The sequence below is a fragment of the Condylura cristata genome, unplaced genomic scaffold (genome assembly GCF_000260355.1).
Source record: "Condylura cristata isolate star-nosed mole 26May11 unplaced genomic scaffold, ConCri1.0 scaffold00009, whole genome shotgun sequence".
Taxonomy (NCBI): Eukaryota; Metazoa; Chordata; class Mammalia; order Eulipotyphla; family Talpidae; genus Condylura; species Condylura cristata.
This window is the reverse complement of record NW_004567110.1, coordinates 32,645,865-32,660,282: the sequence shown is the minus strand read 5'-3', so window position 1 is coordinate 32,660,282 and position 14,418 is coordinate 32,645,865. Positions and strand designations below refer to the sequence as shown.

At 35.4% G+C, this 14,418-nt stretch overlaps 1 protein-coding gene across 1 annotated transcript in view; it reads left to right on the top strand.

Annotated features, from left to right (window-relative positions):
- SLC26A7 (solute carrier family 26 (anion exchanger), member 7) overlaps nucleotides 1–14,418 on the top strand; it is a 91,194-nt gene that overhangs the window by 55,082 nt on the left and 21,694 nt on the right. Inside the window, exons 5-10 of the mRNA XM_004679736.2 lie at nucleotides 1–143; nucleotides 2,642–2,724; nucleotides 4,720–4,867; nucleotides 7,342–7,455; nucleotides 11,672–11,749; nucleotides 12,703–12,798. Coding sequence (XP_004679793.1) covers nucleotides 1–143; nucleotides 2,642–2,724; nucleotides 4,720–4,867; nucleotides 7,342–7,455; nucleotides 11,672–11,749; nucleotides 12,703–12,798 — 662 coding nt within the window. The remainder of the gene's footprint in view (nucleotides 144–2,641; nucleotides 2,725–4,719; nucleotides 4,868–7,341; nucleotides 7,456–11,671; nucleotides 11,750–12,702; nucleotides 12,799–14,418) is intronic.

The window sequence follows — 14,418 nt, the reverse complement described above, 5'->3', positions numbered from 1 at the left end:
ATGTCTTTGAAAACATCAGGTCTGTCCGATTGGAAGCTTTGCTCTTATCCTTGCTGAGTATTGTGGTGCTTGTTCTGGTTAAAGAGCTAAATGAACAATTTAAAAGGAAAATTAAAGTTGTTCTTCCTGTCGATTTAGTTTTGGTAAGTATGAAATCAACATTTAGCATTCTGCCCTTCGATGTTTGCCATTTGTTGGAATAACCTGTAGAGACTCAGTATTTTATGTGTAGTAACCCACAGCTACTCCTGTCTCTCATTAAAGTAGGGCTAATTTGCGTGGCTATACATTAATGTAAGAACAGGAAACATTTTGAGTCAATAAATTTAAAAAGGAGACACACATGTTTTCCATTTACACAGCATTTCTCATATGTTTGCAATTTTTTTTGCATAAATATCAGGACATACAGCCTAAGCTTTTAAATAAGGAGCTATTTCTACTAGTAAGTATCAAAAGATCTCTGGCATGATGCTTGTCAAAGAAATAAAAAGTGATATCACTTTTCCATGTGACATCAAATCTGTCTGATTGGACATATCTGTCCATGTGACATTTCATAGATAAACATAGAAACAGCAATGGCAAATGTCCATTAATGGTTTGGCAGGATTATTGGTAGCTTTGGTACTTACCTAATTTTGCTTTACTGGAAGGATGCTCATAAGTTGCATTGACCAGGCTTGGGTGTCTATGATCGATTGTTTTAACACCTTGCCAAGAAATAAGTTAACTTTGATCCCAAGGTACATGGCATTTAAATATGTTGTGGAAATTTCAGAGTCATCTACAAGGAACTTTTAGCTAAATAAAAATTAAGTTGAAAATAAAATGTTAACATAACCACAGTTCACTAATTTACCATTAAGTGACTTTAGTTTTTTGATGTTCTTTGCATTACACATGCATGAGAGAAGTGGTGCCGACATAATTTCATTTATTGCCATAGACTTTCTTACTGTTGAAATAGTGTAGGTGTATGTAGACATATAAGACCAGCACACTGAAAATGGTTTCAGAGGCATGTCAGTCATTCATTTCTGTAGCACAAAGGTGGATGACTTTTGCTCATGGCTGTGTGTCTGGAGCATCATGTGCACTTTCATTTTCAATAAGGACCCAAGGTGTGAGCCAGTGGCACAGTGGGTAACGCATCTGACTATGGACCAATATGGACCCAGTATCTTGTGGCTTCTTTATATTTTCTTTTACAACTGACACAAATTAACGAGAATATACATAGAAAATGATGAATCATAAAAGGTAGCAATGCTATCTTTGATCTGTTAATACCGAAAACTTTATGCAAATGAAAAGAAGTTAAGGAACACCTATAGTAAACCTAGTGCAACAACTTGACAATATTTTGAAACCTGATATAAGTATTTTATGGAAATATAATTGCTTAGGATTTTTTGAATATGTTGATATTTCTGATTCTAACCTAATAGTGTGAATCCTTAACTACTACTATATTATGTAGAAAATAACTATCATATTTAAAAATTTTTCATTTTGTTGTTTTTTAAATCTTCTATGCTGTTTTGCTTTTACAGTATATTTGATATTTTAAAACCTCGGTCAGTTAAATATTATTATAGAGAACAGAAATATACTCAGGATAAAATACCTATAAAATAATATCACTGGACATTATTAGATATTCCTTATGTTGTTAGTATGATTTTACTATACCTTCTTCCTGGTCATGAATATAGTAAATTTATACTTTGAATACATAATTAGTATTTTTTTAAACCAAAATTGTGTAGCACATACATAATTTCAAACTGATACCAACATGATGTGAAAACCATATGAAGTTTCCAGGAGTTAATAAAATTATCAGAAGTCTGAAGAGAGAATGTGAAATTAGTTGGGAAAAACTAGAGTAGCAGAGCAGGCAAAACATACATTTTAAAGGTGACTTTGGAGATAGGCAGAGAACATGTATGTTTACTACATACCACATTTTATTCCAGGTATCATTACATATCACACTTTTATATCAGGTATCTTAGCATAGTATCAGGCGCCTGAAACTCCATAGGAGTAATTCAAAGCATTGTGCCTAACATGTTATTTACCAGCATATTTAACTTCAAGAAATAACAAAACTCAAAATCCGAAGTTAATTGAAGAGACTGTAAGTCATCACTACTTATTAACCTGTATTAGAGACCTTGAGGCAAGATCTCAAATTTTTGAAATGGAGGGAAAATGTGCTGTTAGAAGGCATCCCTTGGTGTCAAAAAAGATGTGTTGAGGATGAAATATGGTACCTGCACACACACACACACACACACACACTCATTCATACATGTACACAGTGACTCCTTTATTCTGTGTTCTGTTGCCCTTCAAAATCAGACATAATTGGATAGATGTAGGTTAGGATAATAGAGTAACCATAACATTGAGAGACTATTTAATTTTGAAGACTGCAAATTAAACTCCCTCAGATCTCAGAGGGAGATTTTGACTTAAAATGTCTTAATTTTTAAGTCTGTTAACTACTATGTTACTCCTGATAACCATGGGACACAAGAACAATGTTTACTTTTTGAAAAGTCTTAAGGTGATTGAGAGGCCAGTAATAATTTTCTTTTTCTTTTCTTTTTTTTCAAATGGAACCACACAGATTATTGCTGCATCATTTGCTTGTTATTGTACTAATATGGAAAACACATATGGATTAGAAGTAGTTGGTCATATTCCAAAAGGGTAATGTAGCCTTTATTTTTCTTTGTTTTTTGTTTTTGATGGAAGAAAAGATTAAGTGTAGGTGGATATGGATTTCATTTCTGTCAAAAACACTCTACTGGACAAAATTCTCATTAATTTATATTTAAAATGGTAGAAAATATTAACCTATTAGTAGGGAAGTTTATACTATTTTACACAGCATAGGTTTAAGATTTGAAATGATTCACAAAGTTAGAATCTGGGGAAAAAATGGGGGCCTTGAACATACAAATCCAAATCTGGAATTTATATTGTCTCTATATCCTCACACATCATTATTCTTATTTCACTGAAAAGTTAGTGAAAAATACACATGAATATTTTGAAATAGTAAATCCATTGACTAGGTAGTACAGAAATTTTAGAGAGAGAGGGTATATGTGGAGAAGAGAACATGGTTCCCTATCTGGTTCAAAACTTTCCTCTGAACACTGAGAGGAAGATTAACAAGATAAAGTTGGTCAAAATATAGTTTGAAAGAAAACAAAGGCATCTTTGGGAAGAGAGTATCAGAGGGTAGCTCAGGAGTTATTCTGTTAAGTGGGATGTATATATACACTAATATTTTAAATTTGGGAAAACGTCGTGCCCTCTATATTTTTATCTCCCAGTACTGCCTTTTGATTTCTGACCACATTAAATTGGATGAACACTATAAAAATTAAAAAGATAATTTTTAAAAATTCTGTTTTTAGCCTATGCAAGATAAGAACTGGAGGTGAAATTCTGACTTGCTATTCTAAAGGCTTCTCTATTTTTCAATTCTACAAGTCAACTTACTATGCCTTTCTAGGTCAGTTTATTATTAATACTAATGAAGCAAGTTCAATTTTCTTGAAACAAAAAAGTTCTTATGGTACTTTGAAATGGTAGCGTTTTTGGATAGTAATATATTTCAGGGCCTGTAGTGAAGAAATGAAGTTTTTGGAGGGCTAAACTCATTCCTCTTTATCCTCTCTTATTCTCCTTTGAGTGACATTTCTAGATCCATCCTTAAGATTTCTAAGGATTCACAAAAAGATCATGCCTCTGAAAATAGATTAAACCCTATCTTTCGTGACTACATATTCATCATCTACATCTTAAAATGCTTTCTCCTCCTCAGAGTGCATACAGTGGCACTTAACCTGGAGGTTGCGGGGTGATTTAAATAAAGTAGCAAACATGAAAAAGGATGATATTTTACTTATGGTAATAAATTAACATGAAATTTGTTTTTCTTCTACTTTTGTATCAGGGAGATTTTATTTTTTTTGGAGGGAGGTAGGCCTTCCAAGGTAACACAACAGATAAATAAATGAAGATACTGAAGATACCCAGTTCAAGTGGTTTTCAGACAATAAGACAGACAATGACTAAATACTAGCTGAAAAAATATTTGAAATTGTTTTTGAAATTGGCAACAACTACCTGTTATCCTATATTTCTCAACAGAGGATAGATGGAGCCTTTATGCATATTTTTCTTGAACTTTGTGATGTTAGCGGTCTACTGTGAGAGGCTGAGTTAAAGACACAGTTAAGATAATGAACTCAATGGCAAATTTAAGGATTAACTCAAAAACCATACTGTACAATAGCCTGTAATATTCAAAGCAGGATACAGTCTCTAACGCCAGCCAAATAAATAAATGTTTGGAAAGGTTCGAATGAAAGAACGCTGCAGATTTGCTTTTGTTCAGATCTAGGAAATTTTTGTCGAGTCAGAGTTTCTGCGGTGTAACCTGAGTTCCCTTGGGCATAAATGCCAGTTAGACACATGGAGCTGTCCCTGTGGGGTGCCTTGCAGTTTTTCTTTTCTGCTAAAAAATGTTGAAAACAAAGGGTTTCTAAGGGCAAGGCTGCTTGGTTTTCTCATGGGTCTTCCGCATACTCTATGTAAACTTCAGAGTCATTACCGCAGTTGAATTTGTTGCAAGTTGTTACAGAAATTACATGAAGGTTGATGACTTCAATATGCTCTTACTTCCCGCAGAATTCCTCCCCCTCGAGCCCCTCCTATGAACGTCCTCTCTGCAGTCATCACTGAAGCTTTTGGGGTGGCACTTGTAGGCTATGTGGCCTCACTGGCTCTAGCTCAAGGATCTGCCAAAAAATTCAAATATTCGGTTGATGACAACCAGGTGGAGTATGCATGTTTGCCCTTCCCACAGCTATTGTATCACTGTACTGTGTGCTCTCAGATCCGAAAATACCGAGTTCATGACAAATACCACTGTCTTAAGTGTATGGCAAGGATGGGTAGAATTGAACTTGAGACATATCTCTCAATCATTCATAAAAATCTGAATATCTGGCCTTTGTGGGTTGTTTATAATACACTTAAAAAAAAAAAGAGGGGATCTCTCGACCTTCTTTTTGAGTTGGTTTTAGGAGAGAACCCAAGTGTATTTATCAGTGCATGCTGACACTTAAAAATTATGGATTTCAACGTTAGAGACTACTTTTATTTGCTCCTCTTAGTAAACAAACAAACAAAACGAAAGGATGTGAGGGTCTATTCATAGACTATCCAAAGGTAAGGATTTGATGATCCTATTTCTGAGTCCATCAATACTTCTGCCAGTATCTTCTTTCAAGCCTTGTGGCCCTGTTTCTGCACAGGTCTGCAAAGAGCTATGAGATAGCCGTTAGAAGCGTGAAGTTACCTGTGTCAAATCTCACACTGATACCACAGGAATTTAGTTAATATAGTCATTTCTGTGCCTTAGATTTGTCATGTGTATCAAAGGAGATTTGCTCATTTGATAATGTATAATAAATTCTCCTATGTACCCGGCACTGGTCTAGATACAAGGAATTCAATGGCACACAGCACAGACCATCTTTCCTCATCTCAAGACCCTCAGTGGTTCCTCATCATGCTCAGATGAAAAGTCTCTTTAACAAAGCTTACAAGAAAGGCTATTTTGAACTGACCCCATCCTTTTTTCATCTCTGTTTTTATCTCCCTTTTATATTCACCAACCTTTTTTATCTCTGTTTTCATACCTTTTCCTCAAGCCCTGCACTTGCTATTGACTCAGGACATTTGCACTTGTTCCTGTTTCCAGGACCCTTTTCCCTCAGATATCAGCAGGACTCTATTGTTCACATATACCCTTTCCAGGGAGGTCCTTGGTACCTAAACTCCCAAACTCCAGATTTTTCCACAGCTTCCTCTGCTTTACTTTCCATACTATCTTGTTTATTGTCAGTCAGCCTTGCCTAATTAGAACATCAACTATGAGGACAGAGGTATTTGTTTGTTGTTACTGATAATAATAGAAGCAGGAAACATCAGGAGGCTTTTACAATAATGTAGGTGAGATTTTGATCACACATCTCAGGGTGTAGCTAGGTAGGAGATGAGAAGTAGACAAATTCTGGATTGGATGTGGGTGCTGTCTCAGAAATGTAAGGATCAAGAAGAAATCTGGGCCCTCCCTGGTGACACACGGGTTGAAGCACAGTACTGTGAAGCTAAATGCAGGCTCTTCAGCATGAGTTTGATCTCCCGCCAGGGAGGTGACCCACATGGCGCAGCAGACCTCTCCCATCTCCCCCGCTTCTTCCCTCAGCAGTAAACTTCATCAGTCTGCTTGTTCTTCTCCCAACTTTGCCTTTGGTGAATCCTCTCACAGCCCCTGTACCTCAAGCCTGTATCCTAATTTTATATGAAAAAATACATCTTTAAAAAAAAAAGAATAACTCTAAAGCTTTTGGAGCAATTAATTAGAATTTAAGATGGGGAAGAATGTTGGCAAACCAGGTTGGGAGCGATAGTAATAGTCCATGTGTCCATTCAAATGGAGATGTTATGTAGGAGATTGGCTCTAAGACCCTGAAGTCAGGAGAGTGGTGCAGTCTGGTGCTTGGGAGTTGTCAGTATGTATCTGGGTAGCTAAGATGGAGACAAAAAAGAGTAGTCCAATAATTATAATTTGTTAGTTGAGAGGAGCCACAGCACAAAGGAAATACAGAAGAACCACAAAGCTGATCAGCGAGCTAGGAGGAAACCAAGAGCTAACAATAAACCAAGGTATAGCAATAAACTAAAAGTCTTTCAGGAAGAAGAAGTGAGCCACTGAACTCTGTCAAAAACCATTTTAAGGCCAGTTAAGAATTAACCACTGGATTTAGCTTAGAATGCCGTTGCTATGATGGGAACAAAGTCTTGTTTGTAGGAATCCTAAAGAGAGATTGGAAACAGAGTTAAAAATGTGTACCTCCTTTAAAAAAAAAAAAAGATTTGTTTATTTATGCATACAGAACTGGGGTACAGGCCAGAGTTTCGGAGGGTGAGAGGATTCACCAGGGACTGAGTGGGGAGCAGGACAGGCATACTGACAAAGTACACTGCTGAGGGGAGCAGCGCGTCACCAGGGAGGCCCAAGGTGTGTACTTTCTTATACGGTTAAGAAAATTAAATGAGTATAGTCATTGGTACAGTTTCTGGTTCATTGAGAATAATCATTTTCTATTTCTGTTATGTTCTTATCACAAATAGTTGGAGAAGAGAAATTGAATACAAAAGAACTTTGTTCCTTGATAAGTAGTACCTGTTGTCTCTAAGGGGTGGTTATGAATTACAAGTGATATATTTCCTTATTAATAGGAATTTTTGGCCCATGGTCTCAGCAACGTGATCCCTTCATTTTTCTTCTGTATACCAAATGCTGCTGCCCTGGGAAGGACTGCAGGTCTCTACAGCACCGGAGCAAAGACTCAGGTAAATTCACTGTTCAACAGGGGCCAATGGACTCTCTCTGAGAGAGGGAGGAATGAAAGTATCTTTGCTTCTGTAATTTCTTTGTAACTGGTTTTAAGGGAGGCTATCTCTCTTCTTTCTTATAAATGGATGACACTTCCAGAATTTGAACTATTGAATGTGCAGACTAGAAAAGTCCATCCTAATGGCAGCTTTACTGTTGGTAAACTTTGAATTAAAGCTCCCTCTAGTGGTGCCTCTAATTTATTTTTTTGGTTAATTTTACCAATTTGAAATTTCCCTTTTTGTTCACTTTCATTAAACAATTTAAAAAGGACTGTATGTAGAATAATCCTTTGATAGTATATTTAATGTCTATATATAGGTACAAGTGTGTAAATATATAAAATGTCTGTGTACATTCTAGTTGAAAGAAGAAATTAATATGAATATATATATATATACATATATTTAAAAACTGAAGTCAATTCAACTTTCACTGAGAATGTGCTATATACTAGGTTTTATATAGGATATTTGTGACATGGCCCTGGCGATATAATGATATTACTGTTACGATGGTGGTGGTGTGAGAGCAAATTTGCTAGTGGAAGCAAATATTGAGTCATACTTTTTATATAAATGAACTCATTTGACCCTTTAGATAACTCTGTGAAGGAGATATAATTTTCATCCCCAGTTTCCATATGAAAACGTGAGGAGGTCCTTCCCTGGTGGCACAAAGAGTTAGGATGCAGCACTTATGAAGGTAGCCAGTCGCTTCAGTGCAAGTTCAATTCCCAGCCCTGGAGGTGACCCACATGGTGCAGCAGACCTCTCCTGACTTATCCACTGCTCCCCTCAGCAATGTACTTTGCCAATCTGCCTATTCTGCCGCCCACTTTGTATCTGGTGAATCCTCTCACTGCTGCTGCATCTCTGGCTTGTACCCCAGTTCTGTATGCATAAACAAATAAGTCTTTTTTAAAAAGTGAGGAAAAGAAGATTAAATTAATTTATCCATGTTGTGGTGGAGTGGTGAAAGTAGGGATTGAATCCAGTAGATTTATATCGAATCCCACACTCCTAACCAGTGTTCCCCATGAGAAAGTTCATGTATATTTTAACATAAGAAATTAACATTTATAGCTAACCATTATTTTAAAAAATCACATTTGTTTAAAATTAGAATCAGTGAGATTTTATAAAACATTTTATGTATAAAATTTATTGGTAGCATACCTTTTATTAATACCTTTTGGAGGCATTTGTAGAGAAATTTGATTAGGGAATAGTTCATGATTTTGGGAACATGTATCAAGAGAAAGATGGGTAAATGAACATTCATATATAATATTAAGCCAATGAACATAATTGTTGATGAACATAGAATGGAGCAGAGGACAAGAAACAAATTCTGAATGCATAATAGTTTGATGAATAATTGTTACAGATCATTAACTAAGATGTGAAATCTTCATTCCATTTTGGTTTTTTTGTACATAACAATTTGATTTTTACACTCAGTGATTTCAAGTGTAAATTCATCATCTATATTGGCAATTACATCTTGGGTAACCATACGCTCAAGTATTTGTGAACTGAACTTGAATGTTTAACATGAACTGTACTCAAATATATTGTCCCTTACTCGGAAAATTTCAATCTATAAAATTCCAGTATGGACAGGAAAGGTTGGAATAGAATTTGTATGACTTTTTCGTATTGACTGTTTGGATTGTCGCTGGAATTTCCTTAGGTACTTACCTGCTTTTCTAACTACTATTTTAATAAGAATAAAACTATCTGATTAATTATTGTAACTTTCAACAATGAATGTTTACAAGAAAGAACCTTTGAGAACATTTGTAGTTATTTTAAAATTCAGGTTTATTTGTCATTTGGACTGGGGAAATACCTCTTTTCTGTTCTGGAGGTCACATAACTTTTTAAGTACTTTTTATTGAATGTATTTTCTGCATGACATTCTATTCATCAGACTTCAAAAGATATTTAACAGAACTCTAGTTAAGGAAAATAAAGCTAAGCAGCAGAGCGTTTCTGTCCTGTTCTGTTCTTATAGAGATGGTCACTAGTCATCTAACTATTTCCATTCCATGGTACAGAGAAATACTCTGATTTAATATCCTTGTCCAGTTGAGGAGGCATTCCCACAGCAGTCATTTTAGACCTTTAACATTGCATCTACTACGTTGATGTAGGTATGCATGATAACTACCATGGCTTGATGAGGGAGCTGGCAAACCACATCTTAAAAGCTTTGTTCTAAATAGGCTGTTTGTGGAACCAATGCACTATGTGACAAGATCTTATGGAACAATCCCTTAAATAGCTCTGACTCCTTTGGGGATTCGATTTATACCCAGTAAGTCAACCTACTGCAAGATGTAAAGCCTTTTAACTTGGAGATAACAATAACAATAGAATTATTAATTTAGTTAAGTTAAAGATCCAAATGAAAGCTTTATTGTATTTACAATATCTAGAAGCATTAAAATATATTTGGCTCTATGGAGCCCTTCTAACTCCCTAATTCTATCACCTTGGGAAAGTCACTGTAACTTTCAATGCCTCAGATCATTCCAGAAAGTTTAGAGTCCAGCTGTCTATAGTTCATTTCTGAAACAAAAAATGCACATTGTAAGTGCATGAAGAAAAGTCCTGCAGAAGGGATGAATGCTTTTGTCTTCTATTGTGAAATAAATTTTAGTAACTGATATCCCTTTCTTTCCATACAAGCATAGATTTACTGGGTTATTTGAATTTACTCGTTCACACCAAGCTCTCTTCAGTCCAATGGAATGAGAGGAAACAGGTTTTTTTGTTTAAAAATTCTTGTCATGTGAAATTATCAGTTGCTCTAAATAATCTGTAAACAATTATTTGGCATACTATAACTTTTTAATGGAGAAAGCTTATGTCCCCAAAGACTTATTTTCCACAGAAGAATTTGATTCCTCTTTATGAAGGCTTGGAGTTCTGGAGGTGAGTTCCATTAAATATGGAGGGAATTTGTGTCTAGTTTCTTCCACTCAGCTTAAAGACTGTGTTATCTGTGTTGTTCTGTGCATCACCAGTCTATTCTTTTTCATTACTGAGTAGTAGTCTATTGTATGTATGCCACAATTTGTTTCTCTATTTACCAGTTGTTGAACATGTATTTAACAGTTTTAGCTGTTTATGAATAAAACTGCTATAAAAATTTCCATACAGGTATTGCATCAGCATACATTTTCATTTCTCTTAGGGGTTCTGGGTTAGATGGTTAGTAGGTGCATAACTTCCTTAGAAACTGCCAAACCATTTTCCAAGTTGATAGCACCATGTTGCATGCCTACCAGCAGTGTCTGAGAATTCAGTTTTGGTGTCCTCGCCAGTTCCTGTTATTAAATAGCGATTTTATCTTTGTATATATTAACTCTTAGTAGTTTTAATAGGTCCTGATAAACTTTGAGATCTCCATAATGACTGTAGGTATATTTGTGATACTGTGAAAGTCTTCGTTTTATTTTTAACTAGGTTGACATTTTGGTTAAATGTTTTTATTAAGACATGAGTATTTTCTTAGGTGAAATCAGTTCCCCATCAAATGCAGCATGGCTAGAGGTCAGGTGTGTTGAATTGCCTTTTGTCAGCAGTTGAGTAAATCAGAACATGATACTAATGACTTTTCAGGATTAATAAAGTGAGGCTTGTTTCACAGCAAGAGATTGCTCTCATAATCCCATATAACTGCTTCATACTAAAAGTTTTACTAACAAAGAACTCCAAAGAAGAGAGTAAAAGCTTCAGTGGAAATTTATCATCAATACAGAAAATCTCAAGCTTCGTATTCTGCCATTATCCAAATAAATACCCAGAACTTAAGGAGTCAAATCAGGCTGAACACAACAGGGTAAAGGCCTTTTAATTGAAATGTCACTTTCCCTAAGAAACAAACAAACAAAAAAGGCCATTGTTGTGATGTGTGGTAAAAGCTGGTGGTGTCTGATTTCACTGTGTGGAATTGCTTTTCTCTCATCTCTGACTTAATTTGATGGCACCTGTTTGTCACATTTGGGTTCCTTTAGTGACAATATATAGACCATTTTAACACTCATGTGCCCACATTTTGTTTCTTCTAATCAAGATGAAGTGAGAATGATCTTTCCCCCCATAACTTTGGGGTAATTATAAAACCCAAAGTTATCTTTTATGTTTTTCTTATATTTTGCAGGTGGCTTGTCTGATATCTTGCATTTTTGTCCTGATTGTCATCTATGCAATAGGACCTTTGCTTTACTGGCTGCCCATGGTACAGTAGTGCTTTTCATTATCTGCTTTCTAGCTTTATTTTTAATGAGAATCATCATGTATTAAAATGTCTTTGAAATGTATCCTCCATGATCCTAAATTTGAAAAGTGTGGGGTGAAAATAATGGTTGAGTAGAAATGAGTTGGAAACAGACTATGTTGGGTAGAAGAGAAATGGAAGACATCATGGATGTTTGCTATTGTGAAGGTATTGTATAGAACTGACATTGTGGAAATACATTGATTCTGTGCTCATCTGGAGAGCTGAATGAGGCAGTTCTACCAAATAGACACAGGAAGAATGTTATCAGAATTTGGACCATCAGGAAATGTGTGCCAGACATGGGACCCTTGGCACCACCTTACCTAACTGTGTCTAAGAATATGAGTACCAGTGATTTATCTTACTCTTCATAAGCCTGAGACAATGTTAGCATCTGAACTTCAGGGAGATATCTGAGTCCTTTCTTGTTTTATTTCTCCACTCAGGCAATAAGAATAAATCCTTTCTATAGGATGATCTTCCAGTAACCAAGTCTACTTTTCAAGAGAGTTATAAATAGCTTGAGATGGAGCCAGATAATTGGTACTCAAAGCTATTATAAAGAAATACATGACCTAAACATTTAATACTTTTGCACAAATAACTCTCAAACAAATGGCAGTGAATAATTATATTACATAGTTATTAAAAGGATGATCAGTCTTTAATATTTACTCTTATAATTAGATGGCATTAAGTTATAACCTGCTATTTTCTAGAATTGATATTACATTATATTACTCCAGTTCAGTAATAAATTAGTGCTTAAAAATATGAATATTATTTTAGTTTTCTAAATGATAATTGCTTTTATCTAGTAAGTAACTTAAAAAACAAAGAAAAGTGATATCTTTAAAATTTAGGTTAAAATCTTTATATCAATTCTTTATTAACTTATTTCTCATTTGTAGTGTGTTCTTGCAAGTATCATTGTTGTGGGATTGAAGGGGATGTTAATACAATTTCGGGATTTAAAAAAATATTGGAATGTGGATAAAATTGACTGGGTAAGTAGAATCTTGCCATCTTACCTTCCCACTCTTACTTAGATTGTATCAACTATATGCTATGTGATTATATTTCTTTTTTTTCTTGTGGCCCACATTTGCCCCTAGAATATAAGGCTTTTTTTTTAAAAGACTTATTTATTTATGCATATAGAACTGGGGTACAAGCCAGAGGTGCAGGGACCGTGAGAGGATTCATCAGAGACATTGGGAGCAAAACAGGTTGACTGACAAGTACACTGCTGAGGGGAGCAGCGGGCGGGTCAGGAGAGGTCTGCTGCACCTGTGGATCACCTCTGGGGCCAGGGATCAAACTCGTGCTGAAGTGGCTTTAGCTTCTTAGTGCTGTGCTTTAACCCACTGTGCCACCAGGGAGGGCCCAAAATAAGGCTTTTAACAGAATATTGTATGACATTTTTATGACTGCAACATTAATGGACACGCCTACAGTTCATTGAACTTTCAGGGTAAATTAATTGGCTTCCATTGTCCTAGATTATTTCCATATTTCAAAGTATTAGTCAACACCATATTTTGTAGTTAGAAGTTGTGGCTATATTCTTCAGTCGTTGTACTGGATTTTACTTTTCGTATGTTCATTGTTTATATTGTTTTTGATAGATTTCAATGGCGGATAGAGTAAAAGATATCTTTTTAATATGCTGTTTAAAGATTATATCAAAATCTATACTGAGAAATGTATTTCTGGCAGCAGTGTGAGAAATTATTTGCAGTGTTGTAAAGCATATAGTTAAGAGAGTATCAGAATAGTCTAGCAAAAAAACAGGAAAATATGAATGAGGACACTATTAGTGAATTGAGAAAAGCCTTTGATTTGAATTTTTTTTTTTTTTAATTTTCGTGTAAAGGAACTGGGGTATAGGCTAGAGTTATGGTGTGTGTGTGTGTGTGTGCAGGAGAGCGATTCACCAGAGACAGTGGGGAGCAAAACAGGCAGACAGACTGAAATATGCTGCTGAGGGGAACAGCAGACAAGACAGGAGAGGCCTGCTGTGCCATGTGGGTCACTTCCCTAGTAGGGATCAGTGCTGAGACTTACTCCATAGGTCATCAAGGAGGACCTGAAAATATTTTTAATTAATAATTGACAGGACTTGAAAAATCACTGGATACATGAAAAAGGAGAAACAGTAGCATATGTTCATGAGTTTTCAGATGATAGTGTCTTGAAAAATATGTGTGTTATAACTGAAGGAGAAATTTAGAGAAAGTAGATTTAGCTTTTGAACATGTTGAGTTTGAAGGTATTTCATAGTTTGAAAAATGGCTTAATAGACTTGCTAGTCTCCTATTTAGAGGTGATTTGAGAATTTGGTGTAAGTAAGGCAATGTGATGTGGTCAAAGAATAAGGATGAGAAATGTGATATGGTTATAGCCAGTACATGATTCAGTAGGACATTGGGTTTAGATTAGCAATAATTTCCTGTGGTTGAACTTTACAGATATTTCTTAACTGTGAAGAGATTCAATAGTGGAAAGCCTTGGATTATTGGTATATTATATGGTCATAGCATTTGGAGAGAATATTGCACAAGTTTTTGGGGGATATAGGCTACATAAACCAAAAGACAAATTATGCCTATATTACACAATAGATA